Source organism: Falco peregrinus, chromosome 10 (assembly GCF_023634155.1).
Source record: "Falco peregrinus isolate bFalPer1 chromosome 10, bFalPer1.pri, whole genome shotgun sequence".
Classification (NCBI taxonomy): Eukaryota; Metazoa; Chordata; class Aves; order Falconiformes; family Falconidae; genus Falco; species Falco peregrinus.
In genome coordinates, this window is record NC_073730.1 from 18,831,339 (window position 1) to 18,857,974 (window position 26,636).

Here is a 26,636-nt window from a genome sequence, read left to right on the forward strand (position 1 = left end):
AAAAAAAATGGAAAAAAACCCAAACCATTTTCCCCTAGCAATTTGTGTGCTTCTGCAGTGGGCAACATCAGAAAGAAGTAAAGCAATCTGCAAAACTCTGAGAGGAAGCAAGAAAGATTAGAGACAGTAAAGTAGTGGGTTTCCACTTCATTTTGCTTCTCAAGCAAGAAATGGAAATTCCATTTCAAGCTTTGATGCTTGACTTGGTCAGTCAGATTTCTTCCCTGGCCTGGTATCCTAGTCTCTGAGAAAATGAATAAAGCTTTTCCATGTCTTGTTTGAGTTATTTTTTCAATCTTTAGATGCATACTAAGCCAAGTGTTAACATTGGTAAGGACAGTATTGTGCCAGAAACATTGAAATTTAAATTGAAAAAATTGACTTCTAATGTACATGTCACACTGAGACTGCAACCATTAATATTTGGGGAAGAGTAAGGAGAGAACAAAAGGCAGATGTTTTAGTGAATGCTGTAGGTAATGGGGAGGGGGAAAATTGAAGTAAAAATACTAAATGAGAAAAGAGACTCCAAGCAAGTAATTCAAGTAATATTGTTTAATATTGCTCTTAAAGCAAATCAGACATCTGATTTTTCCCCATGCTCACATTGTGTATAATTATATCTTTTTTGGTTATGAATTTAGGAGACAAGCAAATGCCACTATTCTGTTCATTTGAACTGTGCAGCTGAAACTTTCTGCTTCTCCCTGAATGTACATTCTCTCTCCCTGAATCCACTTGCTGATTTGCTAATTTCTAATACCTATAGGAATTCAGTGTTCAGACCACCCTTTTTGTCTTGAATATTAAAGAACAAGCATTCTCTCTTCTGCTTTAGGGTTTTCCAGGTGACTTTGGAAATAGAGGCCCCCCCTGGCCCAGATGGGAATCCTGTAAGTATCAAATTGTGTGTTGATTAACGTGGTAGAATTTGTAACACTCAGTATTAACTCCCCTCCCAGATGGAAAGGAGACTTTTGCCTCAAAGTGATGTCTTAAAGTCTGCAGGAAAATTTTGGACTGTTACTTTTCCATGGAAATTGCCAGGATAGTATTGTAATAAGCAGTGGTATAAAAAAGAAAGAGAAAAGAACCAGAAAGCTACTGAGAGAACAGTTTCCACCACTGTATGTGCTGACTACCTTGAGAATCAATGTCTTGCTGTCCTCATTGCATTCCTGATTTGAATTCTTCAAAAATTCTTGCATTGGATATGACTTTGCATTGTTTGTTTAAACCATTATTCTAAGATCACCTTAACAAAATGGGACTCTGCATGTATGCCAAACCCCTAGCTTTCGTATTCTTATGCATTTGACAGTTGATTTCATCCTTTGAACTATTACTGAATACAATTATGCTAGTATGTCATTTAGTGCATTATAATCAGTATGATAACAGCTTTGTCCTTGGCAGTGTGTGCAAGCTAAAGTGCTCTCGTGGTATGGTATTCAAACTGTGGCACAGGCACATCACTGGCTGCTATCAAAGGAGCTTTGCTGTATTTGTAGGAAAACTGGCTGCAGACTCAAAACTCAGGTTTCCTTTGATATGAGAAACCAGTAAAAGGGTTTCGGGCCAGACAAGGGAATAGCAGTAAGTGCTAGGCAAAAAAGCAGCTGATTTGAATGTGCTTTTATTGTTGGATGCTCCTTTGGAAACTGCTGTCAGTTTGTGTATAAAGGTTGTTCTGACATGGACCAGAGTCAGCAACTGGGCAGAGATGGTCTCCTTTTTGAAGGCCTTCCCCATCCTGACACACCCATTTTAGAAACTTATTTTAGAAAAGCTTACATGAATTTTGCTGGTGATTTATTAATGTTTGGTGCCAGCATTTTGGAACATAGGAAAAAAAATATTTTGCATTTCTGGTCCCTGAAGCAAAGCTCCCCTTGTGGGAATGTCAGGTGGTGTCAGTATGGCGTTTTTTATCTTGAAAGCCCTCTGAGGTGTCATGAGCATCACCAGCTGCTTTGCATATGATATAAAAAGGTAAGTTCTTCCTTCCCCTCTTGGTACTCCCAAGTGTTCCTCTGTTCCTGATAAAGCAGATACTGTCTTTCCACAATACCTGCAGAACAGTAATTTAATAGAAACAAGCTCAGAAGGCCTGAATCTGAAGTTACAGACTTGCACTTTACAAAGAAGCCTTTTTTAACACAAGCATTTGCAACCAAGTTCCTTCTAATCTGCCAAAACAGCTGCTGATCTTACTGCCTCCTCAGACAGGTAGCAACCCCTCTCCCTGCTTCCCCCAAAACTCACCCTGCAGGGCTTGTTCAGGCAAGGGGCCAGAGCTGCAGCTGCAGGGGGCTGCAATGCTAATGGGATATTTACAGAGCCTGTTCATGAGCTGACAGTGGAGAGCAGGGGAGGCCTGTGGTGGCAGGAACATGAAGGAAACACATTTCTTTCCGTATGCTGACTTGACACTAATGACATTTGTTTCCATGCCTAATTCCTTCTGCTTAACCGAGTAATGCCATCCTTGCTTTCCACAACACCCTCTCATTTCTCTGAGGATGTCAGTCTGCCTTGGAGGATGTTTCTAGAGCATTCGGTTTCCCCTGTGGTTAGTTTGAAGCAGGCTGGAGAAGGTGCATAGGCACTAGAGAAGGGAGGAAAGCATGAAGGTGTCCTCTGTCCCATGCTCAGCAGCCGTGCCCTGTTGGACAGCTTCAGAATGGGCTGAGATTTGCTTGCATAAAAATCCCCCTTCAGTGTGGGTGCCGACGGGCTGCAGTGCACCCTATGTATGATAACCATTGAATAGCAGGTCCCAGACGTTGGTACAGCCTGTGCAAAGCAAGCTGACCTGGAGGGCTACAATATGCCTTTCATGCATGGCATAGAAACTTGGCAACTGTTCTCCGTGGTGTTTTAACCTCTGCTGAGTTAAACTTGAGTGAAACAGAGCCAGTAGTAGAGTACTGATGAATTTGTTACTTCTACATAAAGTACAGGTACTGTGGTTTGTATCAAGAAGTATTTTTTCACAAAAAGAGTGTAACCTTTAATTTGCAAAGGTCTTGCTATGAACTGAGCTGGTGTCCTATTTATCTTTCAAAGGAATATTTAATAAATTTTTGTGTATTTTTCCACCACAAAGAATTTTTTTTTTCATCTTCCCACTTTAAATATCATGGCAACAAATCTCACATTCCTTGGTAATGCAGGAATTATTTAATGATGCATGTATCTTGAGATTTAATTCCATAATCAGGAATTTTAATAAGCATATTTGCCCATACAGTGGTAAGTTGTCATTCTTCAGGAACTCTGTAAAAACCCTAGTGACTTGCTTTGCAGATCACTTTTCTTTATCTTATCACTGGGCATTTTTTAAAATGGTAAAATTCAGATAATCTAAAATTCATTTTCTTTGAAGGGAATTGTTGGTGGTGTTGGTCCTCCTGGATTTCCAGGTCTAAGAGTGAGTATACATTTATTACTTACTTTGATATGGCTTCATTAGAATATTTGGCTTGTAAGTTTGAAATAATAACAACAAATATAAGAGTCTAGAGATCTTAAAAGATTTTGGTTTAGGTAGCCATGATTGCAATTGAAATTACTGTACAAAACTAGTATGGAGAACTTCTATATTTGATTTGGGTTTTTATGCTTATTTCTGACCTGGTATGTCTGGGATTTTTACTTGCAGTAACCAAGTTGGCTAGTTTATACCCCTAAAGCCAGTGTTTGTTTTTGAAAAAGCACAATACTTCCAAACATTTTGACATCCACAGTCCAAAAATTGTCTTATGTTTTTAGAATAAGGTTGTGATGCTCACTATGACATTGCAAGCTGTAGTTGTATAAATACAGTTGTGACAGGGAAGCTCTGTGACATGAATGAGGCCTACAGGAGATGGGAAAGATTGATACTTTCATACCATGTGTCTTACTGCCTTATTTTAAGTAATTCATGTGTTTACTGATAGAAGACCTGGATTTGATTCTTGGTATTGGCTCAGTCACGGCTGGCTACCCAGCCATTTCATAGTTCATAACATGTGGGAGAAAATAGCATGTTTACACTTCAATTAAGAAAGCCATGATTGTCTCCAGTGTTTGGTTTTTTGGTTTTTTTTTTTAATTTATATCTGGAGATCTGAAATATTCTTGATGTTTGTTAGTTTACACTGATGGTCATCTAACTTTTCCTTTGAGTGTGCCAGTTGAGTTCCATGATTGTCTTTTTAATGATGTGTTCATAACAAAATAAGTCATCCCTTGCTGCCTGATTGCGATTCTTATGGTATTGCTATAGTGAAGGCACAGAAGCTTGGACAAGGAACCTCTGTGGCTTGCAGCCTTCTTCATGCAAACATGACTGATTGTATTCTTGTCACTTGCCATATTTGAGCCAATTAAACTACTTGTAATATTAGAGGTTGCATTCTTGAGAATTTGCTTTGAGTTAGTTTGCTTTTCTTACATAAATGTCTTTGGAATTTTATCTCAAGGATTTTGATAATTGTACAAATATATCTCAGTTTTTAAAAAAGCCTATTATATATCACATCTAAAAAGATGCTTATTATTTTGATTAAAACTTAGCAGTTTAGCTCTTCCTAGAGTTTATGAGCATAAGTGTTTGCATGGTCAAATCTCCATTTGCTACGTTGCTGAGTTGTGGTCATTTACAGAGATGGAGTGTTAATAATTTTGTGTGAAATACAGAAATTACTTTCAATCACTAGTCTAAAGCCTTTTCTACTTGTATGTAGCTGAAATATAACAATAATCACAGAATCACAGAATATTCAGGGTTGGAAAGGGCCTCAGGAGATCATCTAGTCCAACCCCCTGCTAAAGCAGGTTCACCTAGGACAGGTTGCACACAATTGCATCCAGGTGGGTTTTGAATGTCTCCAGAGAAGGAGGCTCCACAACCTCCCTGGGCAGCCTCTTCCAGTGCACTGTCACCTTCAAGGTGAAGAAGTTCTTCCTCATATTTATTCAGGTGGCACTTCCTGTGTTGCAGTTTGTGCCCATTGCCTCTTGTCCTGTCACTGGGCTACACTGAAAAGAGCCCAGCCCCATCCTCTTGACACTCGCCCTTAAGATATTTGTAGACATTTATAAGATCCCTTCTCAGTCTTCTCCAGGCTCAACAGGCCCAGCCCTCTCAGCCTTTCCTCATAAAAGAGTTGGCTCCAGTCCCCCCGTCATCTTCGTAGCCTTCTGCCAGACCCTCTTCAGCAGTTCCCTGTCCCTCTTGAACTGGGGAGCCCAGGACTGGACACAGCACTCCAGTTGCTGCCTCACCACAGCAGAGTAGAAGGGGAGGATCAGCTCCCTTGACCTTCTGGCCAGCTCTTCCTAATGCACCCCAGGATCCCACTGGCCTTCTTGGCCACCAGAGCACACTGCTGCTTCAGGGGCAACTTGCTGTCCACTAGAACTCCCAGGTCCTTCTCAGCTGATATGAGCTATTGGGGAAAAAATCCCCCAAATACACTGATGGTATATTTAGATTTTGACCAGCATGAAATCAGCAATTGTTTTGCTTGTTGCCTGTGAACGTCATCTGAGTGGCCTGCCATCTCTCATTGAAATGTGAGATTCTTCTGCATGGTTCCATGTGTGTAAGGGAAAAAAAAAAGCTTTGATTATGTGCCCATACATAATTTTTATTCAAAGTAAAGGCAAGAAAGTAAAGCATAGAAACTGGCATTTCTTTCTTCATTATGTACAATTATTAAGCTAAATCTTCATGTGTATAGCTTTTAGTTTCACAATGTGACCATTTGGAACAAGATTTTTACAGGGAATACACAAATATTCACATCTTCTGTTGGAATTAGGGTTTGACCAGAATTCTTGGAAACTTTACATTATCTGCTGCAGGTCATTTGACTACAAGGAATTAGAGGTCTTTTATGAAGCAGAGAGCTCCTTTGATCCCTACACTTGTGTGTTTGTAGCTGAGGTATATGTATATATGCTGAAAAACAATGACATTTTTGGAGGTAGAAATAAATTTGCAAGTGAGCTTCTGATCTTATTATGAGTTTAGTGCTTGGGATGACAAATGTGTGATTAAAAATATGTATGGGCAAGTTCTTATGATGTAGAAATGTGGTTCCATAAAGGTAGGGTTATTCCAACAGCTTAATAGATCTTGTTGGATACATTAGGCTGTTTTTAAAGGTATCTTCGTTTATTCAGCCCAAACACATTAGCATTGCCGCTCAGGGGCGGTTAACTCTCTGTGGCTGATAAGACCTTACAGTAAGATTTTATAGTTGAGGAAAGTGACCCAGCAATATTTCCTCCAGTTTTCTGAACACGCATTGGAAGCTTCAAAAGCATCAGCAGATCTAGCTGGGGTTTTGAAATAAGGTCAGAACATGGCTAAAAAGGATTTCGGTATCTAGTGGCATGAATCTTTTGTGGATACTAACACACTGTATACACATCATCAGTAAAATTTACTATTATGCACTCCTTTGTGTCTCTGCATTACACCATATTAGTTACTCTGGTTCCCACTTTCCCAGGCAGTAAGATAATTGGAAGAGCTGTCCTTTGTTCCAGAGTTTATATTTACAAGGGACCATTGTGCTTTTGAAACTGTAGGATAATTTCACCAAGACCTCAGGGGAATTTCAGGTGACTGTAGCATCCCCAAGTACAGCATGTGTGGTGCAGCCTTTTTCCTTGACCGCACCTGCTCTCCAGATGGATTTGTGCACCCTGGCCTTTGTTTTCATGGCCCTTATTCAGGCAGATGCTAGTGGTCATCCAAAACTGCGTAAAGAACTAGAGATCTCAATGTTTGTTCTAAAATACTTAGTTAATTAAACATATTATACTATTACAAGATGCAGTATTGAACATGAGATTAAATATATTAATCTGGCAGAAACCAACAGTGTTAATTCAAGTAGCTTGTCCAGCCCAGCTGTATACAGTGTCAAGAGCTAATTATATTTTTGTACTCATGAGAACAACAGCAAAGTGAGCAGCATCAGCAAGCTGAGTCCAAGAATTCTTTCTTCCATGATTTTTTGTAATATACAAAGCTGTTGCCAAGTTCAGAGTTCTGGCTGGCTGAGCAGTCAGTCTCTCAAGACTTGCAAACCCATGAGTTTTAATGTGATGGAGACTTTCAGAAAATTTAGCACCACAGTTATCAGAGCTATCACATTTCTATTTTTGTTTAAACCCCCCCCCACACACCCCTAATACTAGGAAGCATTAGTTTTCCTTTTCTGGTATCTTATTTTTTGTCATGTAAAAGCAATTTGGTTTTAGTTTCACTAAAAAACTAAACCATTCTAAAAAAAATTAGAAATGGTGGAAAAGGTATGCTTTATGTAGCTGAAGTAATTTGTGGTTTTCATCTATCAGCAATTTTTAACCGATAAGCATGTGCTAACATATAGCAGGGCTGTTGTAGATGAAGGACAATTTTAAAAACTGACAGCCTTAGTAATTCAACCCTTTTCAGTGAGATCACTTTTCAGTTTTATTTTTTAATAGTTCCAGTTCTTTGCTGTTAATTATGTCAGACGATACATCTGGAGACTGTGACAAGAGTTTCATCAACTTGAATTTTGTAAAGCTCTTTTGGAACTTCTTCCCATCGCTTTTGTAAGCTAAATTTCCCAGCTTAGTATCCCTCTGATTTTTCAACCGATGCTATTGTTGCCATAAGTATGCATTTCAATGTACAGTATCATTAATACAGAAATGCCTTGCTGAACTAAAACATAAAGCACAAGTAAGAGACAGCAATGTAAACAATTTATCTTGGCATTAACTAACATGACAGAATATATCATTGAAGCAGTCATGTAAGGCTAAAGCAATGTAGAGTGGCAATTCTCTTGGGAGCTTTACCAAGCACCATTGAGATGCTAAGTCATCAGTCTTCCTTTTTCTTCAGTGAGCCATGAGTCTGATGATGGCTGCAGAGGAATGTTTTTGCTAACTACCCAAAAAAGTTTCCAGAGAATAATGAATGTGTGCTGAACTGGAAATCAGTAGATGTCCATCTCATCTTTTCCATGTCACAATTAGCAAGTAGCAAAAGATGTCTTTATTCATATTTGTTACGAAATTCTTGCATAGTCAGAGATATAACACTGCCTTTTTTTTGTCCAGAAGTAGAATAGGCAGAAAGTAGATAGATTTTTCTCTATATAATATAGTTTTACCTATTGATAAATCATTTCTTATGTTTAGCTCACTCTTTCATTAATATTATTGCTGTTTCTGTGTTGATCTTTTAAGATTCTGAATTTTTTTCATTTCTCATTCGCTTTTCATTTTCAAGTCATAAAACTTTATAAATCCCAGAAAGGAGAAATGTAGTAAGGGCTTTGAATCATAGAATAATTTAGGTTGGAAAAAAACCTTTAAGATCAACAAGCCCACTGTTAACCCTGGACTGCCAAGTCCATCACTAAACCCACATCCCTAAGCACCACATCTACACATTTTTTAAACACCTCCAGGGATGGTGATTCCACCACCTCCCAGGGTGGCCTGTTCCAATGCTTGACCACCCTTTCTGTGAAGAAATTTTTCCTAATATCCGCTCTAAACCTCCCCTGGCATAACTTGAGGCTGTTTCTTCTTGTCCTGTCGCTTGTTATCTGGGGGAAGGGACCGACCCCCACCTGCCTGCAGCCTCCCCTCAGGGAGCTGTAGAGAGCAGTAAGGTCCCCTCTGAGTCTCCTTCTCTCCAGACTAAACAAGCCCAGTTCCCTCAGCTGCTCCTCGTAAGACTTGTAAAGGTACATGAGAACAGAAAAAGTTAGCATGACCATCAGAACTTAAGGTTAAGTTTACACACTTGGTATTTTGGAAGAATCCCATCTTTTCTTTTTTTTGGTTTGTTATTGTTTTTAACTTTAAACTTTTAGAAATCATTGAGAGTTGAGAAATCCTAGTAAAAGTCACGTTTTATGGCACTACTCATGGTAAAATAATTCCTTTAAGCCAAATTCAGTGCTTTATAGAGTAGTGATGTGATGTAACCGTAAAGACAAGAGGAAATAGCCATGGGCTGTGCAGTTGCAGTACAAAAGAAAGCTTCCTTATTCTGCATTGCCTAATGCATTGCAGTCTTCTCTTCAATACATAATCTAAAGGAAAAGAGGGAAGTTTAGTTTCTTGCATTTCTGCTGATGTGGTTGGGACCTGTAAAGGCTTATAATATGGATACTTTTTTCCCCAAGAAATCAGCCTGGAAAAGATTTTGGTTCCTCTCTGTGGTGCATAAAACGCCACATTATGTTATCAGTCTTTTAAGTTACTCCATTTCATCAAATGTTTAATGTAGTCACCTTTCTTGCTGTCTCATAGGGAGGCATTGGGCCAGCAGGACCGAGTGGACCATCAGGAATTCAGGGGCCCACGGTATGGTGCTAAACAATCCCACAGCCTGTTGCCTATGTTGCTTTCCATATTATAGGCAAACATTGGATTTTTGTTTTCTTCATTTTAATAGGGTCTCCCAGGGAGTGTGGGACAGCCTGGAATGAAAGGTGATAAGGTGATTTAAATAATTTCCATTATCTTCATAGAGATATATAATTCTTTCAGGCTCCTTTCATTAAATCTTGAGCAAAATAATGTACTTTACAAAGCCTTCCATTTTTCCTTTTGATTTCTTTTCTCTTCTGACTTTTATTTTTTTAAAATTACTTCAGTCTCACAATCTGGTACTGCAGACAAGCTTCTGGAGAGCGCTTATTACTAGGCATAACAAAATCCGGTGCTGTGTATATAGGGTTTCCTGGAGGGGTGCTTCAGTGCAACATCTTGTATTGTCATTCAAAGATCTGTGTTAATTTTAAATACTAAATATCAAATTAATCTTTCTCAATTTCTGATAACTACCCCATTTTAAGCCACATAAATGTCTGTATAAAATAATATGTCGTTTAGGGTGAACATGGCCTTGCAGGAGAGCCAGGAGACCAGGGGTACCCAGGAGACAAGGTAATTTATAATTGCACTGTTTCACAAAATTGTCCAATTTCAGCAACTTCATCAGGCTTCTGAGTCTCTTCAAATGCAACAAGCCAGTTGCATAAAAGTAGAATGTAGTAATAAAAGCTACTGGATACTGCTGAATTAACATATTTGTAAGAAATGCTGTGCTAATTAAAACTTATAGAAAGTAGTGAACAAAGACAAGTAAAGGGCATGGGCAGAGTTCTGGCTGATGTGTTGAGAGAAGTGTCAAACAAGGAAAGAATTATGGTATGATCTGAAACTAGTAAGAAACTGTTGTAAAAGATATTTTTCCCTTGAACCTTTGAGATTCATCTGCAGCTCACCTGGACCAGCTGTGGTTAGCAGCACCACATGGTCTGGTATGTTCCCTCATATTGTGAAACTGAGATAAATAAGTATCTTCTTTCCTATTTGGCTAGTACATCAGAAGTCACTGAAACAGCGTATCCTGTGACAAGTCTTTTGATGAAAGTTGAACGTTAGAAGACACTTCTCATCCTGCAGAATTATTTCAAAGCCTGTTTTAGGTGGCAAAGTGTAGCAATCTATTGCTTCCAACATAACACAACAATACATTTTCATGTGTATTTAATAGCTTTCTTTTTTCAGGGTGCGCTTGGTTTGCCAGGACCTCCAGGGACCAGAGGAAAGCCAGGACCCCCAGTAAGTTTACATATCGATTTTTGCTGTCAGTATATCATTATATGTTGTTATATTGGCTACTTCTTTATCTCTTATGTTCATATTGTCATGTAATCCTCTAGAAGTTACCTAATTCAAAATGCACAAAGAACAAGGTCTGAACTGCTTTTATTTCTGGTGACTGGCTAGTGAGGGTCAGGTCCTAAGATGTGAGATTTTATTACAGAAATCAGTATATGTCTCATATTTTAATATAGGAGGGCTTAGGATATTAAGTATTCTGTGACAGTCACTTTGTGGGGAAATAGACGTATTGGTAATGTTTGAAACAAATTTACTGAGAGCTTTGGGAGCTGCCAAGATGACCATTTGGGCTAGCTGGATTTGGAGAGAATGTGGGAAATCTCATTAATACCCAGCCATTTCTCACAGGGATGGGAGTAGTCATGAATTCCTACTGATTTTTAGCAGCTTTAAAGGCACCTGTGCAGTGCTGCCACTTCTGCTGGGTTTGTAAATATTGAGGTAGAAAAGGCATTGCACAGGGTTACCTGGCTTTTTCCTCACTTGTTTTTATCACTGCTGTCTGCCTCTTTTTGATAAATAGTTAAAAGCTGCCAATAGTTTATGCTGTTAAAGAACTAATCAGTCCCTGTTGTCTTATGTGCAATCAAGCCACTATCTGATAAACCTACTTAGACCTCATGAATATCATCGGTCTTTAAACTCAGTAAAAAATACTGTCTTTGTCCCAGAAAATTTATAATATAAACATTAATCCTGCAAAACTTTTACACAGATTTGCTTAGGCTTAGATGGGAAAACTCAGCCTTTCTGCCTTTAAAGATACAAGCATTTTCATTTAAAGATAAACACGTGAATCAGCCCATTCCTGAACAGTTGTAGATTTTAAACACAAACTGAATGTGACCAGCTTCTTGACTTATGTTAAATTAAGATATGAGACCTCAGTCCTGCAAATAATATAGTGTTTAACTTTGTAGAATACATTTACAATAAAATCATTTATGTTACAAATTAAAAAAAGATTTTCCAGGACAGGCTTTAATTTTATTCAAGGAACACCTAGTTACGGCAGCAGCAGCAGCAAACTTGTAAAAATGTGGAAGAACAGATATAATGTAGAGAAATATTTTGGTTAGTTTCTAGGCGTATCAGTATTTGTATATAATGGAGTCACTGTCATATGTGGATAAGACTCATATTAATCACAAAACTGCCATTTCTTTGGCCATGATGGGATACTTCAACTACATAAGTACTCATATGCAAACCAATATCTGTAACAGTTGCTTCCTGGCCTTTTAAATAATACATAGTTTTTATTGTGAAAACAGCTATGTGTGTCAAGGTTTTTTTATACGACTATTTGGACCATCCCGAAACGCCCAATTTTATTTGTCCAAAGCTGATTTGCATTTTTTTTGTTGTGACTTCAAAGAGATTTGAAGAACTAATCTTAATTGAATCTGAAGAGAGGCAGTTACAAAATTCCCTATTTAGTGGAAAAGTCATCTCAACACTTTTGTTGGCTTTCTGTTTGATAAATGTTTTTTAAATCTTCATAGCAATCTGTTGTTAAAAAAATCAATCAAAAATATAACTTTGGATTTTTTTAAGGGGAAAATTGGAGATCCTGGATCCCATGGACCATTGGGTCCTCCAGGGCCTGAGGTAAGAAATTGTTTGATGAAGGTAAATTCACTGTAATTTAGTTCTACTAAATTGCAAAAATCAGAGGTAAATGAGCTTGCATCACAAAAGATTATAGTCTTAGTTGAATTAGAAAATACTTTTTATATAATCATATCTGATGAATTCATTCTCCTCCATAAAGTACAAAATACTTTAGCTCATAATTTTTAATGCAATGTATTAATATACAGGATCTTTGAATACAAATTAGTTCTTCATTGCCTATGTGATTAGGATTTCCTCTCTTTTGAATCCAGGTGTTATGCGTTACACCTTGTGTGAGGCTCATGTGCCTTCTCAGGCACACTTCCATTTGTAGATACTACAGAATGTTTAGAAGTGGGATTTTTCAAGCCTAGTTGCATATTTATCTCTTACAAAATAATTTTATTTGCCAGGAATGCAAAGAATAAACACTAGTTACATTGGAAGCATTGCCAAGCACTTGAATCTAGCAGTGCAGTTGCCTAAGAACTGTACTATGGAAGTCTACACGGAAACTGAGTCAGTTTCTGAATTGTTCCGTTTCCGTGCTTTTTGGCATTTATACATAGGCTATAGGAAAAAATGCTGTGGGACTGTACAGGAAAGACATATGCATACACAGACACTCATATTTGCTGGAGAGGTGAAAGCAAAAAATGCAGATTCTTCTTTTTGATCAGCCTCCTCCAATGGATTTTTGTTGTCATTTTGAGGTTTTTTGAAAATATGTCTGGAAGGTCTATATTAGCAATGATGGTTGTTCTGGCCTTGCAACATACGATAACTCTGGGAGCATACCTCCTCAAACCAAGACTCTGTATTCCTACCTTCTTTAAGAGGGAGCCCAAGGCCTGTGATCCTCAAAGAACAAATTGTTGGGTTTTATTGCTTTGTTGTTATAGCTCCTCTAAATCCTAAAGAACACACTTTCTTATGGAGTTGAGCCCTCATCGAGAGAAAATTTACTGTTGTTGTAAGAACACAAGATGGTCTTTTCAGAATATGCCGATATGTTTTAGTCAATTGGGGAAAGAGTATTTTCATGCCCTTCAGTTGGAATGAAGAAGTCACAAGGCCTGTGCAAGCTGCCCACAGCTGCCTCTCTCTGTGGCTCAGGATTTTAGATTTTGTGAGCCTGTTAGCACTTCTTCATTATTAACAGAATCCTTGCATCATCTTGTGTAGCTTCCAGCCAAGGAGACCTATGGCAGGTTAATATCAAATTGCTGGTCTTGAAGCCTGTGTCCTGGTGACCCTGACACCTATCCCTGTAGTCCTTCATAGTTCCTTATTCCAACCCAGGCATGTTATTCCTTTGGGCCTAGGGATAAATTCATCACTGGGGGCTGGTACCCTCAGGGCAGATACGAATGGGAAAAGTTCCTGTCTGAAAATCTCAGCATTTCCTTTTGCTCAGTGATGCAGAATCACTTCAGCCATTGGAAGGCAAATAAAGTGCTTTATGTTAGACAATGAAAGCTTGAGTGTCCAGGTATTTTTCTTTGAGTAACTGTTTGTACAATGTCAGGTTTAAAACTACAAATCAATGTTTCTCAATTTTAGTCACACAAGACAGATGCAAAAGAAGTAAGAGAAGTTTTGCCTTCTTTTACTTCATAAAAACATGGTCACCATATGGCGAAATAGCAGAAATAGAAGGGAGGTAGGACAGCAGTATACCAGGAACTTGAATAAGTTGGAAATACTAGAAGTTCTGTAATAAAAGGAATATAAAAAACGAGCTTAAACAAAGATTGTATCTTACTCTCCCTGTTACTTTGTCTTATAAAAATAAGCTAGTTGTTGTTGCTAGAAGCTATTTAGACACAACTGCATATGCAATTATTGGGGAATTTCCTACAAGAAAAGCCTACTGTCATGTATCTAATCATGTGTCTTCTTCCAAAAATAGACAGCTAGGAGGTCAGGCAGGACTGCTTTCCTTGTTCCTATTTCATTATCTGAATTGTCAGACTTCCTGTGACTCCAGGTAGAAAACAGACATTACATCCTGTATTGCATGTTCCCCTTGATGCTTCTGGAAACAGCAGATTGTGATGAAATAGTGTCTTGCAAGGGGAGTACTTTGAATTTGCTGTGGGCATGACAATCTATACCATATGTCTTTTAGTAAAGATTAAAAAAATAATAAAGCAAGCTATATTGGGATTTGTTGGGCATTGCTGTGAGTGGGAGGAGCAAGGGTGTGTCTGCCCAGTGGCACAACCTGTCAGATCCTACTTCAGACTATGTCTCTCCCCTTTTGTCGAACACTAAGACAGTGGGATTTGTCCTGTCCCCATGTTCAAGCTTGTTTTGGGTGCATGTGAAATAAGAAACTGAAGATCCTTTGGTCTCTGCAATTACACATTTGAGTATTTCATTTCCAGTATAAAGAATAAGCAGCTATATCCCTATTTTTTTTTTCTATGTAAACTGCTGTAAATGAGGCACTACAGCAGCTGAAGTATCTCTGCACACAACAGTGGGAACAGGCCTGGCAGGCTTCACTCATCCTTCCGGGTTTTTGGCGTTTTATATGCAGGTCAGCAGTGAATTGCTTCCTAAATCTTTCCTCTGCAGCTGTGCAACCTAGGTATGCCAGATCAGAGTTGAAATAAGCCACCCGCTCATAGCCAGGGTCCATTTGAGAACTGCGGTGCTGATGGGCAGGAGTGAGTAAAGGGAAGGACAGAGGTCTCGTGCTTGCTTTCTGGGCGGCGTGTGAGGGTTGTCTGCCAAGTGCATTCTTTTGCAGTGCAGGAGTCCTGCAGTGTCAAGCCAAACTCTCTGCTGGGTATGTTGCTGCAGAGCCAGGGTCTGTCATGTGCCTGAATGTATGCTGCTCACAAAGCGTTGGTTATCTTTAGTGAGCACTTGATGGAGCATGTTCTTCACCAGTTTACACGTTTTGCTGCTTTGTCAAGCATCTAAAAATAAACAGCCAAAATTTCAACTTTCTAGAGAGTTTTATTGGTATGACAACTGGAAATTGCTGGTCTGACTATTTTAACTCAGTGTTAATTGTGTACAATGAAGTATGTAATGCTTATTGTTAATGTGAATTAAATGAGACAATGTTTTAACAGGCTTCCACACGTATTCAGAATATTTTACAGTTACATTTCACTCTATGAATCACATTTAATTATTCCCCAAGAATAAGGGTGATAGTTTCCTTCAGATGTTCCCTAAATATTATAAATAGGTTTCGTCTGAAACAGAGGGCACGTTAGTCATTATTGTCAATAGAACTTTTTTCATCTGTGCAGTATTTTGATCTGAAGTCATTAGCTTATTCTTTCAGGAAGGTACTCATATGGGATTCAATTAGTATGCTTCATGTTCAAGAGAATACATTACAAAGGAAAAGGATACGTTCAAATAATAGTAAACAGTCAAAAAGGCAGAGGTTTTGTAAATCAATTACTGGCTACTTTGAGTTGTTCATTTAAAAAAAAAAAACATTTTTAATGCTTGTTCTATCTTATAACATGCTGTTTTGAGGTTATGCAAACAATGCCACGAGTGCAGTGATAACGTAGTGTTCTCTTTCAATATCGCATTGAATAGCTTGCATGCAAATTACTTGAAGTATAGAAATAAAGACAATTTTATAGCTGAATTAAATGCATATTCTGGCATACTGCTTTATTTTTTTTTTAAGTGGTTATAATTTAGTCTGCCTGTTAGGTCCTAGTCTGTTTCCACAGATCTTCACAGGCAATTTGCACAGAATTTGTCATCTTGAGATTTTCCTTTTTCAGACAGAACTATGGTGAGACTTCACTATAGAAAAAGGGACATGCAGATAAACAAAACTTGATTTGTGTTGCTTTACCAAGGCATTATTTAACTTCTAACATTCTGAATCTGCTTAGAGTAAAGGAAACTGGTACTGAGATGTTTTTTATTTGATTTTAAACACTTGCACTGCTTTGGCTCTTGGATTTTGGTGTTGATCTTAAAAGAAACAGTAGTTTTGCAAATAAATTTGAAATTTCTGCCTTACTTTTTTGATCTGGCCTTAGTCTAGGTGTGGTCTGATTTGTGTGGGCATTTGTTAGCAGCACAGCACTGTGCAGTGTACAGTGCAATAATCCTCCTGCAAGAGAATAGAGTTCCTCTTGCACAAGCATTATTTCACTGACTATTAGCTACTAATCTCTTTTCTAAGGTTTAAAGTTAGGAATACTTGATTTTCAAAACGCACAGAGTTGTTCCTCATTACTTTACTCTGTACTCAGGCTTTGCCTAACCCTACTGTCAGTTATATCATTAGAAGCCTGAAAGAAGACCTGTTCTTCAGACCTTAGTCATTTAACTGTTATTGGTAACACAAAAACGAGCCTGAATATTTTAAAATAAATACATAATCTGGTATTTTTGTCCCTGATGAAATGCCCACCTTTGATTTTTTTCACCATAACTTGGAACAAAATTGTAAAATATACTTCTCTCTGCTTACCATTGTTATATGTATTTGAAAGTTACACAAAAGTAGCTGTTGATGTTGAATGCCTGGCTTGATTTTTGAGTCTTGTGAAAGTAGTTAAGCAGGTGGCTAAGGTCTCCCTGGGCCTTGTAGGTTGACTACTGAAAGTCTTCAGTGCAGACAGGGAGACTGTTAAAGAGTCCAACAAGTGTGACTCTAACCAGGTTAAACTGTGCCAAGCTCCCTCTGGAAATCCTGTCTGATCCTTGGAGTGGGTCTGCACTGAAGTTCTTACCAAAGCTCTTAACTTCTCACATTGTAGCTTTACAGAATACTTCAATACTTGGTCCTTAAAATACTGATCAGTGGCTGCTGCTGCTGCGCTGGTCAGTCAGGTGAATCACCAGCCACCTTCTTGGCCATCAAGCAGCCACGCAGGTCTGTTTTGAAGGGTTGGTGTACAACCTTGCTCTCACTGTAGAGTAGCCTATACTTGATACTGCTTGTTATAAATACAGTGATTCTGATATGTGTTCCATATAATATGTAGATGCACTAGATGGCTTTGAAGGATGATGCATCATATTTGGAAAACCTGATGACTTTAAGTCTCTCACGAAAAAGTCACTAGTGTTTTGGTGAACATAACTGAAAAGATCCGCCGTGTGCAGTTAGACAAAAGCACAAAGCAACATCAGCATAGTGTTACTCACATCTTAGTAACAGTAAATTGCAAAGCTTTCCTGTACCGTATCGTATGCTGTACCCTTTTTTCTGTTCTCTGACAAATTGCAATTGTACAGTTGTAATTTGTACTGTTAGATTCCTTCCTCCACCCTTTCCAAAATCAGAATTAAAGGTCTGTGGGGAAAAAAATTAACGTTTTGTCTCTGGCCTTTAAAAATGCTGGCATTAAACTTGGCTAGATTGGCACACATGGAAGAAAGTTAATTTCAAATCTTTTTTTTTTGTACTGTTTTTCTCTTTGTACTTGGCACATTATTGACACTGTCATGCAGTTGTATGAATGGCAAAGGAAAAAGTCCTGTAACTGTGTGAATACTGACATTTCTAATATTGTATAGAGAATTTTTTTTAGTTGAATCATATCTCTGCATAGCATGTACTTACAGAAGAATAATGAACACTTATTTGAGAATACAAAATCACAGCTCATTTTCTCAGTTTAGAGAGATTGTAGTTTTATGCAGAAATCTTCCTTTTGTAATTTGATAATAATTAGTAATAAAGCTCTAATAAGTACCTTGTAGTTCAGTAGTGGCATCCAGTCAGTATTGCTTCTGAAAATTCATTCTCATTCAAATGAAACACAGCATGTGATTGAATGAAATATTGGAGGAGGGAAACTTGGCAACTGAAGGGACTATCACAGTCTCTGGAGAGGTTTTTGTTCTGTGGTGTCCTTCTATCATCGCTGGTGTCCCAATCGCATTGACGGCTGCTAAGGAAATAGAGGGCATGAGGGTCAGTGACTAACAGCAATGCTGGCAAATGTCGTGTAGAAACAGCTTGGAGTGAGTGGATTCTGCATATGTAAGAGAATTCCTAGTGGAAATGGAGTGTAATTTCCAAACATTTCTGATATTCTGCTTCTGTGTTAGCAGCCACACAGGAAAACAAACAAAAGAAAAGCAACAGCTTCTGCAGATCTCTCATCTCTGAGGCACTGACTTCAGTACAAAAAGACATGTCCTGACATAGTAACAGTCTGATCATCTGTGCATTTTTTCATTAATTAAAGATTATATAGATAAGTGAGAACAATGAATATGTTAATTTATATTTAAATGTGTTCAGTACAAAATGGGTCACTTTCCTAGCAAGGTTAAAGCACATTTGTGTTGAGACAGCTGGAACTACAGTTTTTTCTGACAACACCTCTAGTTGGGTTAAACTGAGTGAACTCTGAAGTGCTTTGCTGGCAAAAGGCCACACGTGCAGCAAGATTTTAAAAATAATTTGTAGCCTACTACCTGCCAGGCTTCTAGCTGATGTGAAGATAAGAATCTGCACTTTGCATTTCCTTAGTAGAAGTCATAATACTGAGTGATATTTTTCTCCAAATAGTCTCTGCTGAAAATTGCATTGCAGCTGGAAGCTATACATTGATCTCCTGGCCTTTCACTTATGGAAGAATAATGAACTTTTAATCTGGCGTAGCTTCACAGGAAGCTGGCTGCTGAATAACTCTTGGCGAATTCAGATATAGGTAGAAATGTATACCACTTCACAACTCAGAATCTGAATGGCAAACAGCATTGCTGAGTGTTTTAAGAACTCCTTTCTGGTTCATTCGTCTTCTGGAATTGTCTGGAGTGCCTGTCTGTGTCCTGGATTATTAATGTGAGAACATCTTGGAAATGTGTTCTAATACTGCCATAGCATCTGCATTTTCTCTGTGGTAGTGCTTGAGAAGAAAAGCCTAAATCCAGCTTTATGGCAAAGACAAAAATGATGAAGACTTTCAGTTTGAATGTTTAAATGCCTTGCTAGGGTTGATGTTCTCAGGCCAGTAGCCATCTCACATCCTAAGACTGCCTGACATGGAAAGGTATCCAAATGTCATGATTGTTCTAACTGTGATAGTGCTTCTCGATGCTTACAACTTATAGTTCTCACTGAATTCCTTCTAGAAGTATTTATGCAAATAAATAAAGTAGGCGTATTCCCTTATCAAGATATAAGAATCTTTCTAAATAGACATTTTTCTTGACAGATTGTTCTCTGGAATGTTTATTGCCATGAGGGAAACTTTCTCTGTGTCAGCATTTAGCACTTGTTCACACATTAGAAAGTTAAAAGTTTTACAGATGTGCAAAACAGCCCACCTGGTAACTATTTAATGTCTGTAAATAAGCAAATTTAAAATTAAGAAAGGATGAGTTAGCAACTTCCAAAGAATTGGCCTAACTCTTCAGTGTATCTCAGATAGATAGTGGATTTCAGTAGTTAAGTGTGGTCAGGATTTGTAAAAAATCCTCTTATGACCCGTACAGAAATCCAGGCTGATACACACTGAGGGGAGTACTTCAGGTATCAGCTTGGGTGCCCTGGTCACATGTGACTAATATGCTCTGTGCCACCTAGAGGCGCGTTGGAGTTGTTGCACAGCTCTACTCGTACTGCTTTATGGCAAAAAGAAATTACCACTGTGATGTTCTGTGAAATGCTGGGCGTTAGGGTTGTTCCGCTTCTTCTAAAAACTCAGATCAGTTCTTTTTTCCTCTTTAGTGTTTTGCTTTAGTATTCCTTAGCATTCCAGCGCTAAACCTGATTTTTTTTAAAAGAAATCATTTTATTTCATATGTTGTTTATATATTTATTTTTTACTTGATATATAACACAAAATATTTACATTCTGTCTAAATCACTACTCATAAGCCTCTCTGCCTCCTGTTAAGAACAGACTATAGAAAGCAAATAGAAGAAAGCCCTACAAGTAAGAACAGTGGTGCCCTAAATACTTTTTAAATTTTATTATAATATGGTAGTTGAGGCTGAAATAATATTTTCTTTTAAACTTCTTGCCTTAGTATGATTTCTTTACCTTTCTGTTAAGTTGTTTTTTGTTTGGTGTTTTCTTTTTTTTGTTTGTTTGGTGTTGTTTTTTTTAATTAATGCCATCTAAGTCATCTAATTATGAATAACCATTAGAAATTATCGTTACCTGTATATGAAGGTCAGGTGTTCTGGAATAATAGAGTATGGCCAACTTTTATTCACTTAGTGAGGCAAATTTTTTAATACCTCTTCCCTGCTTAGAGAACACAAAAAGTGACTGTTGAAACTTCAATGATGATATGTATTAGCCTGCATTAGTATGGAAGGGTGTCAGAGAGAATTTTGTGCTGGAAGTTCTTTATGAGAAGCTATATAAATTGTTCTGAAGATATATGATGCTTTAATTTCCATTATTGGGAAAGTATGCATGCAAAGAGTGATATTTATAATTTTGAATCTGCAACAATTTTTTTGTTAAGGAAGAAGGAAACTTGTTTTTACTAGTGTTAGGCAATGGATATGCGCAGAGGTAGTAATAATATTTTTCTCAGAGGAAGAACTTTTCAGTGACAGACTTTTCTATTTTTAGATAGGCAAGATTTAATGAAATAGGAAGGATTTAATGAAATTTATAAAAAATAACAAAATCCAATACTGTCTTGGCAGGGGACTGAGCAAGCCGTGTGCTAACTAGAGTCAATTACCAGTGCTTTACTTTATCCTACAAATATAAAGATTACATTCCTTCACCAGATGTTTATGAAAGTTAACTCACTACTGTGTTGCATAAGACTTAGCTGCATCATTTTTGTTTCCTTAAAACACAGTCATTACTTATAAAGTGTTCTAGTTGTAGCACTGGATTCCTCTGACGCAGGCATCCTCATGGTGTCCCACTCAGTGCCTACTGGACAGATGGCTTGGGGTGATAATTTTAGGTAATTAATTTCCTTTCCATATTCATCTTTTCTTTACCAGCAGCTGGACCTATGCCATACACTATTTCACAAAGTCTTATTCAGAATAATAATACATGCTGGTGACCTTCACTTACTGCCAGCCAGACCTGGATTAGCACCTGCTGATTTGGAGGCAAAAGGCGTTCTACCCTTTTCTTAATCTTGCAGTGATCTCGTCCTTAAAGTGTGGCCAAGGATTAAAGGGCTTCAGCGGCGCTCTAAGCTTTTCTTTTTAAAAATATTTGAATTCATAAGTACAGAACATGGTGCTGGCTACTTTGTGGGGGTTTTTTGTGCATCAATACCAATCCAGTGATTTAATTTCAAATGTTGCTCAGTGGATAAAAAGTCTTACGCTAAGAGAAATGAAACCAATACTGACATCTGCGAAATTGAGTTTAATGAATGCTGCCTAAAATCTGTCACTTTTCCAAGTCCTTTCAAGGAAACTTAATGGATTTTGACATTTTGGGGATGGCAGAACAAATTTATTTCTTGTTTCTGTGATTCAGGTTTGTTAAATGAATGAACAGAATCAAAACAAGTACATTGGAAATGTTCCTACTCTGTAAATCATTTGTTTGTATGATTTCTTTAGGGTTTTCCAGGAGATATTGGTGTACCTGGATTAAATGGCCCTGAAGGTCCTAAGGTAAGATTATAGGGAAACTTATTCTGAATAACAAAAACCAGTATAAATCTTTGAGGAAAAGCTCTGAGAGATGGACACTGGCATTATAAGAAGATAATCTTACTGTCAAAATGCAGATTCTTTGCCTCAGGTATTTATATCAGGAAGTTAATCTAGTGTTTAATGCTCTCCATGCAGTTATGAAGGTAATTACTGTGTTAGATGGAAGCATATTATGGCAAGTGCAAGGAAATTTGGAGAAAACACTACGGAGCTAGAAAGTGACATATATTTAACCTATATTTAAATAAATACATGCAGTTCTCTATAGGTCTCAACTGAGTAATACAGAATTAAAAAAAAAAAAAATTTGAAAAAATGGTAGCTAAAGGTATAGAAAAAATGGTAAAATTCACAAGCCAGATTAAAAGATGGATAAATTTTATCCATTATTATTATATGTATTATTTTTTCTACCAAAAAATTACTGTGCCAGATTAATGTAGCCTCTGCTTGTCAGTAGACTAATATTTTAGACCAGCTTAGGCAATAATTCACATGTATAGAGTTTTCAATAAATCTTTGGATAAAATCACATATGGGAAATTTTTGTTTAAAATGGAAAAGGTAGAGACTAGTACAAAAAGTGCAGGTGGCTCAGAAATTAACCCAGAGGAAGATTTGATATCTATTGAAGATATTGAATAATATCTAAATATTGACTACTTGTTGTTGAAAGACAAGTACCAATTAAGTTCCTCACTCACAAGTCTTGGGACTATTCTTATATTGTTTTTTCACTGATAAATAGGCACAAGTATGATGGAATGGAATTTGTATGTGAAATGAGGTTGAGCATCTTTAGATGTTCTTAAAAACTGCACTTTGTACTAGTTCATTCCACTACTGTTACTCCAGGCTGATGCATGCAAGGACTAAACCAATAAATCCTACAGTAAACTTCGAGCTTCACAACTGGCAAGACAGCGCCAGATCCCAGATCTCTCTGAAATAAAAGCACAATAAGGCAGTTAGAAATTACGTGAAATTCTAGAACACATAAGGCAAGGTGTCTTGTTAATGCCACTGCACAAAGCACAACAAAACTTTATCTAAGTAGCACACACAGTTCTGGGCATTTGTATTCCAGAAGGACTCAATCAGGTGGGACTAGATGCTGAAAAGGATACTTGAATGACTGTATTCTGAGAGGCAGTTTATTTTTCCCACCAAATGAAGGGCCTTTTTGAGCTTGCTAAGTAAACCAGAGAGCAGAAATTGGTGAGGCAAAAGAACTGTGCAAGACCAACAATATCATTTGTCCAAGGACAGAACATGCAAGTTGACTATGAAAAAACAGTGATGGAACTTACAAGATTTCCCATCAACAGAATTGTGAGATTCTGTGGCAGACTACTCAAGAAAATGTAAGACAGGGACCAGTAAATAATTCAAAGATACAGTATTATTTGTACCTGCAAGACCAACAATCACTCCATGCCAAAGTTAATCATTCTTGAGAACATCTCAAATTGCCAATCTTTTCTGCATCTCATACCTTTCTTGACATACTGTGTCAAGAGCCTCGTCCCAAAATAGCCCAGAGATGAATTTGCTAGGAAGGCTGAGAACTCATTATCTGATGTGGCAAACTGGGGAGCAGTTAATATACATTTCCAGAGGCAAGTGTGGGCTTTTTCTTCAGTTCTGATTTATTGCTTTGCTAACTTGTTTTTATGTATATATAATGTTAGCAGCCTTATACGAACGAGTTTTATCCAGCCATTGCAGTGGCAATTGCTCCTGTGTTTGTGAATTAACCAGGGCACTTAAAAAAATATTTTGATGCAACACTGTGTCTAGGGTCTAGGGGAAATAGAAGAGAAATACAGCAGTTCTTGAACTGCAGATCAGATTTAATCCTCCAAATTTGTACATGAATGATGTAACTGAAATCTAATCCCTACTGCCCAGTTTCTTCACTAAGTGAGATGATGATATTCCACATTATATCCAAAGTGTTAAATTAGATGTTATTGTTAGAAGTGGGTTGATGTTTAATTATATACATTACTTATCTCTTACCTTTTCACAGATTCCAGCAAAAAAAGTACTAAAAGGTAGCTCACAAAGCTTAAGACTCTGTATTACTTTCTATATATACTTATGACACAGGAATTGCATAGCTGAACAAGATTCAGTGGTCTCCAGCACATTTGGTCTCAGAGACCAAAGGCTTAGACAGCCTGCTTTAATCAGGGAGAACTGATGGCTTACTAAACTGAAAGAATTCTTACACAAAGTACGAAGGGAGAAGGGCTGCATAACACTGGAAATGTTTGGCTTTCAGGATTCCCAGCAGTCTTGTGTTGACTGCAGTTTTAAAAAAATTCCTCCAGCTTTTATTCTTAGAAAACTGTTCTCACAGTGCTGCTGGTTTTTTCATGCTTTTGTTTATATACCTATTTTAAAAGACAAGAATGTAGGGTAAGCTTTATATTTTAGCAGTTGGTGTGGGAGAAATTCAACCTCTTGGTGAAGAGTTTAGGCCCTGTGAGTGTGATGAGCCATCTTTACATACCAGTAGAAGTTCTGGATTGTCAATTTTCCCTAAATTAGTGCAGTAATTGGCAAGTCTGACCTCTCTAAAATACCGTTCAAAGGATTCATTACATAATTTGGTCTACAGCACATTACTCTGCTTGGAAACAATATTTTAGAAGGTGTTTGATCTTGATCCACCACTACTTTAAAAAAAAAAAAAAACAACAACCGAAACCAAACAAACCAACCCCAAAACACATTTTAAAAAAGGGGAATAAGATTGTTTTTAAGATGTTCTGGAATAGTTTAGTTTATTTCATATGTTATTCTTGCAAGTATTTATGCTCTGTAACAGAGAAAACTGACGGGAAAAGATGATCAGAATATGCTGACTACAGCTGCAGTTTTTCCAGCAGTGTGTGTTGTACCATGGAAGTGGTTGAGAACTTCCTTCCTGTGCTCACTTATGTTTGTTTGGATAACACGATTAATAGAAATGGTTATTAGGAGTTTCACCACTTCTGGAAGGGATAGTCAACTGGGAAGTTATGTATGTGAAATACAGGATACCCCCATTTGCTGACTCCCCTGTTTTTTTCCAGACACTTTGGGACATGTGTAATGACTACCTTCATTTTCTGTTTGTTGCCTGAAACCTCAAAGGGGAGATGGAAACTTCATTTAGTCTTAATGTTCATTTTCAGTCTGGGACTTTTTTCCAGATCCAGTTAAGTGCAGTGGAAGAGTGTGTACAGTAGCAGTGTTGCTAACATTTCCACTGTGCAATTGCATAGTACCGAAAGCTGTATCTCCTAATGTGCTTTACTAACAGTTCTGTCAATGAAAAAATTTCATGGCCAACTACATAAGATTATTACTTACGTAGTGCTACTAAAAGCCGTCCTGTCACTTTTGTGGTGCTATGTCAAACAGCAGTACACCCCAGTCCTCCCCAGACTGATGGGCTCTTTGATGAAACTCAGTACCTTGAGGTGGCCTGTTCTGTTTTCAGTTCCATTTTACTTCGTGTGCTAAGTAAACTGTTACTGGACCAATGCCTGCACCTTCTGTCTAGACTTCAGCTTCATTAGTAAGCAATTAATAGGGCTTACACTTGGAACTTTTCCACCGTTGCTTTCTTCAGAGGCTAATCATATCTCTTCTAAAGGGCAGTTTTTGTTCTTGTTGCTTTATCTGATAATGTGAAGCTTAGCTTTCCCAGAACATTAATAATATGTTTACAGAGATTATTATTTTTTTTTGTCCTACGCCAGATCAAGTGCTTTTCCCAATTACTACCATTGTAATTGGGATGACCGAGATTTTTGACACACTGCTAGCTGCAAAGTCATTTTAACAAAGTTTTGAAAATGTTGGTGTGAGAAGTCATGATAACTCAGAGTTGGCAGAAGATAAGGTGCTTTATCTCTGGGAAGCTGAATATAATCCTGACAGAAACGTAAGGGCTGCAATTTACAAGTAGTTTTGGACAAGCTAGTATTCTAAATACACTTCGTAGTTCATTTCCATTGCAATGTTGTCATCACGTGTTTATGCTAAAGGCTACCTGAATCTAAATCTAAAGATCTAGAAGAGTTACATTGGTTCTGCTTTAATCTTAATATGAAGGCAAGCTTTACATCTTCAAAACACGGGAACTGTTCTTTTGCAAGCTCCAATATTTTCTTATTTCCTTTTCAAAAAGACAAAAGAAAAAAGCTTCCGAAAAATCTATGTGGTAGAATTCTGTAAGATGCTCAGGTTTCCAGCAGATAGTAAAATTCTGCTGTATCTTCTCATGGCTTCCTAAGGGAAATCCTAAGAACACTGGTAAGAAATGAGGTCTGCTTCCTCAGTTTTGCATTTCTGCCCAGGTTTGTAAGAGGAGAGAAGCTAGACCAACCTCATGGTTAGTTGATACAAGTTCTCACTGTGTTTGTTTGAATGTTTAGGGACTTCTGGGTGACCGAGGGCCTCCAGGGCCACAAGGCCCCAAAGGAGTTCAGGTAAGATGGAAAAATTATCCAATCAAGAGATTAGATGTCTATGTTTAAAAGAAAAAGTTGTGAGGAGCAGAGGGTTAGACAACCATAGTTAGGTTTTGACAAGTATGCCAAAGAGGGTTTAGCAGCTTTATGGGGCTGTGCATCCATTACGTGGTTTATTTTAGTTATTTCTGTGGAATCTCAAATAATGTGTCCAGAGTCAGGTGTGGTTCATT

The 26,636-nt window shown here is 37.7% G+C and overlaps 1 protein-coding gene across 1 annotated transcript in view; it reads left to right on the forward strand.

Moving 5' to 3' along the window:
- Window positions 1–26,636, forward strand: part of COL24A1 (collagen type XXIV alpha 1 chain) — a 147,748-nt gene that overhangs the window by 49,160 nt on the left and 71,952 nt on the right. The window contains 10 exon segments of the mRNA XM_055815621.1: window positions 839–868; window positions 870–893; window positions 3,389–3,433; window positions 9,325–9,378; window positions 9,470–9,514; window positions 9,910–9,963; window positions 10,591–10,644; window positions 12,265–12,318; window positions 21,839–21,892; window positions 26,368–26,421. Of these exon segments, the coding sequence (XP_055671596.1) occupies window positions 839–868; window positions 870–893; window positions 3,389–3,433; window positions 9,325–9,378; window positions 9,470–9,514; window positions 9,910–9,963; window positions 10,591–10,644; window positions 12,265–12,318; window positions 21,839–21,892; window positions 26,368–26,421 (468 nt within the window).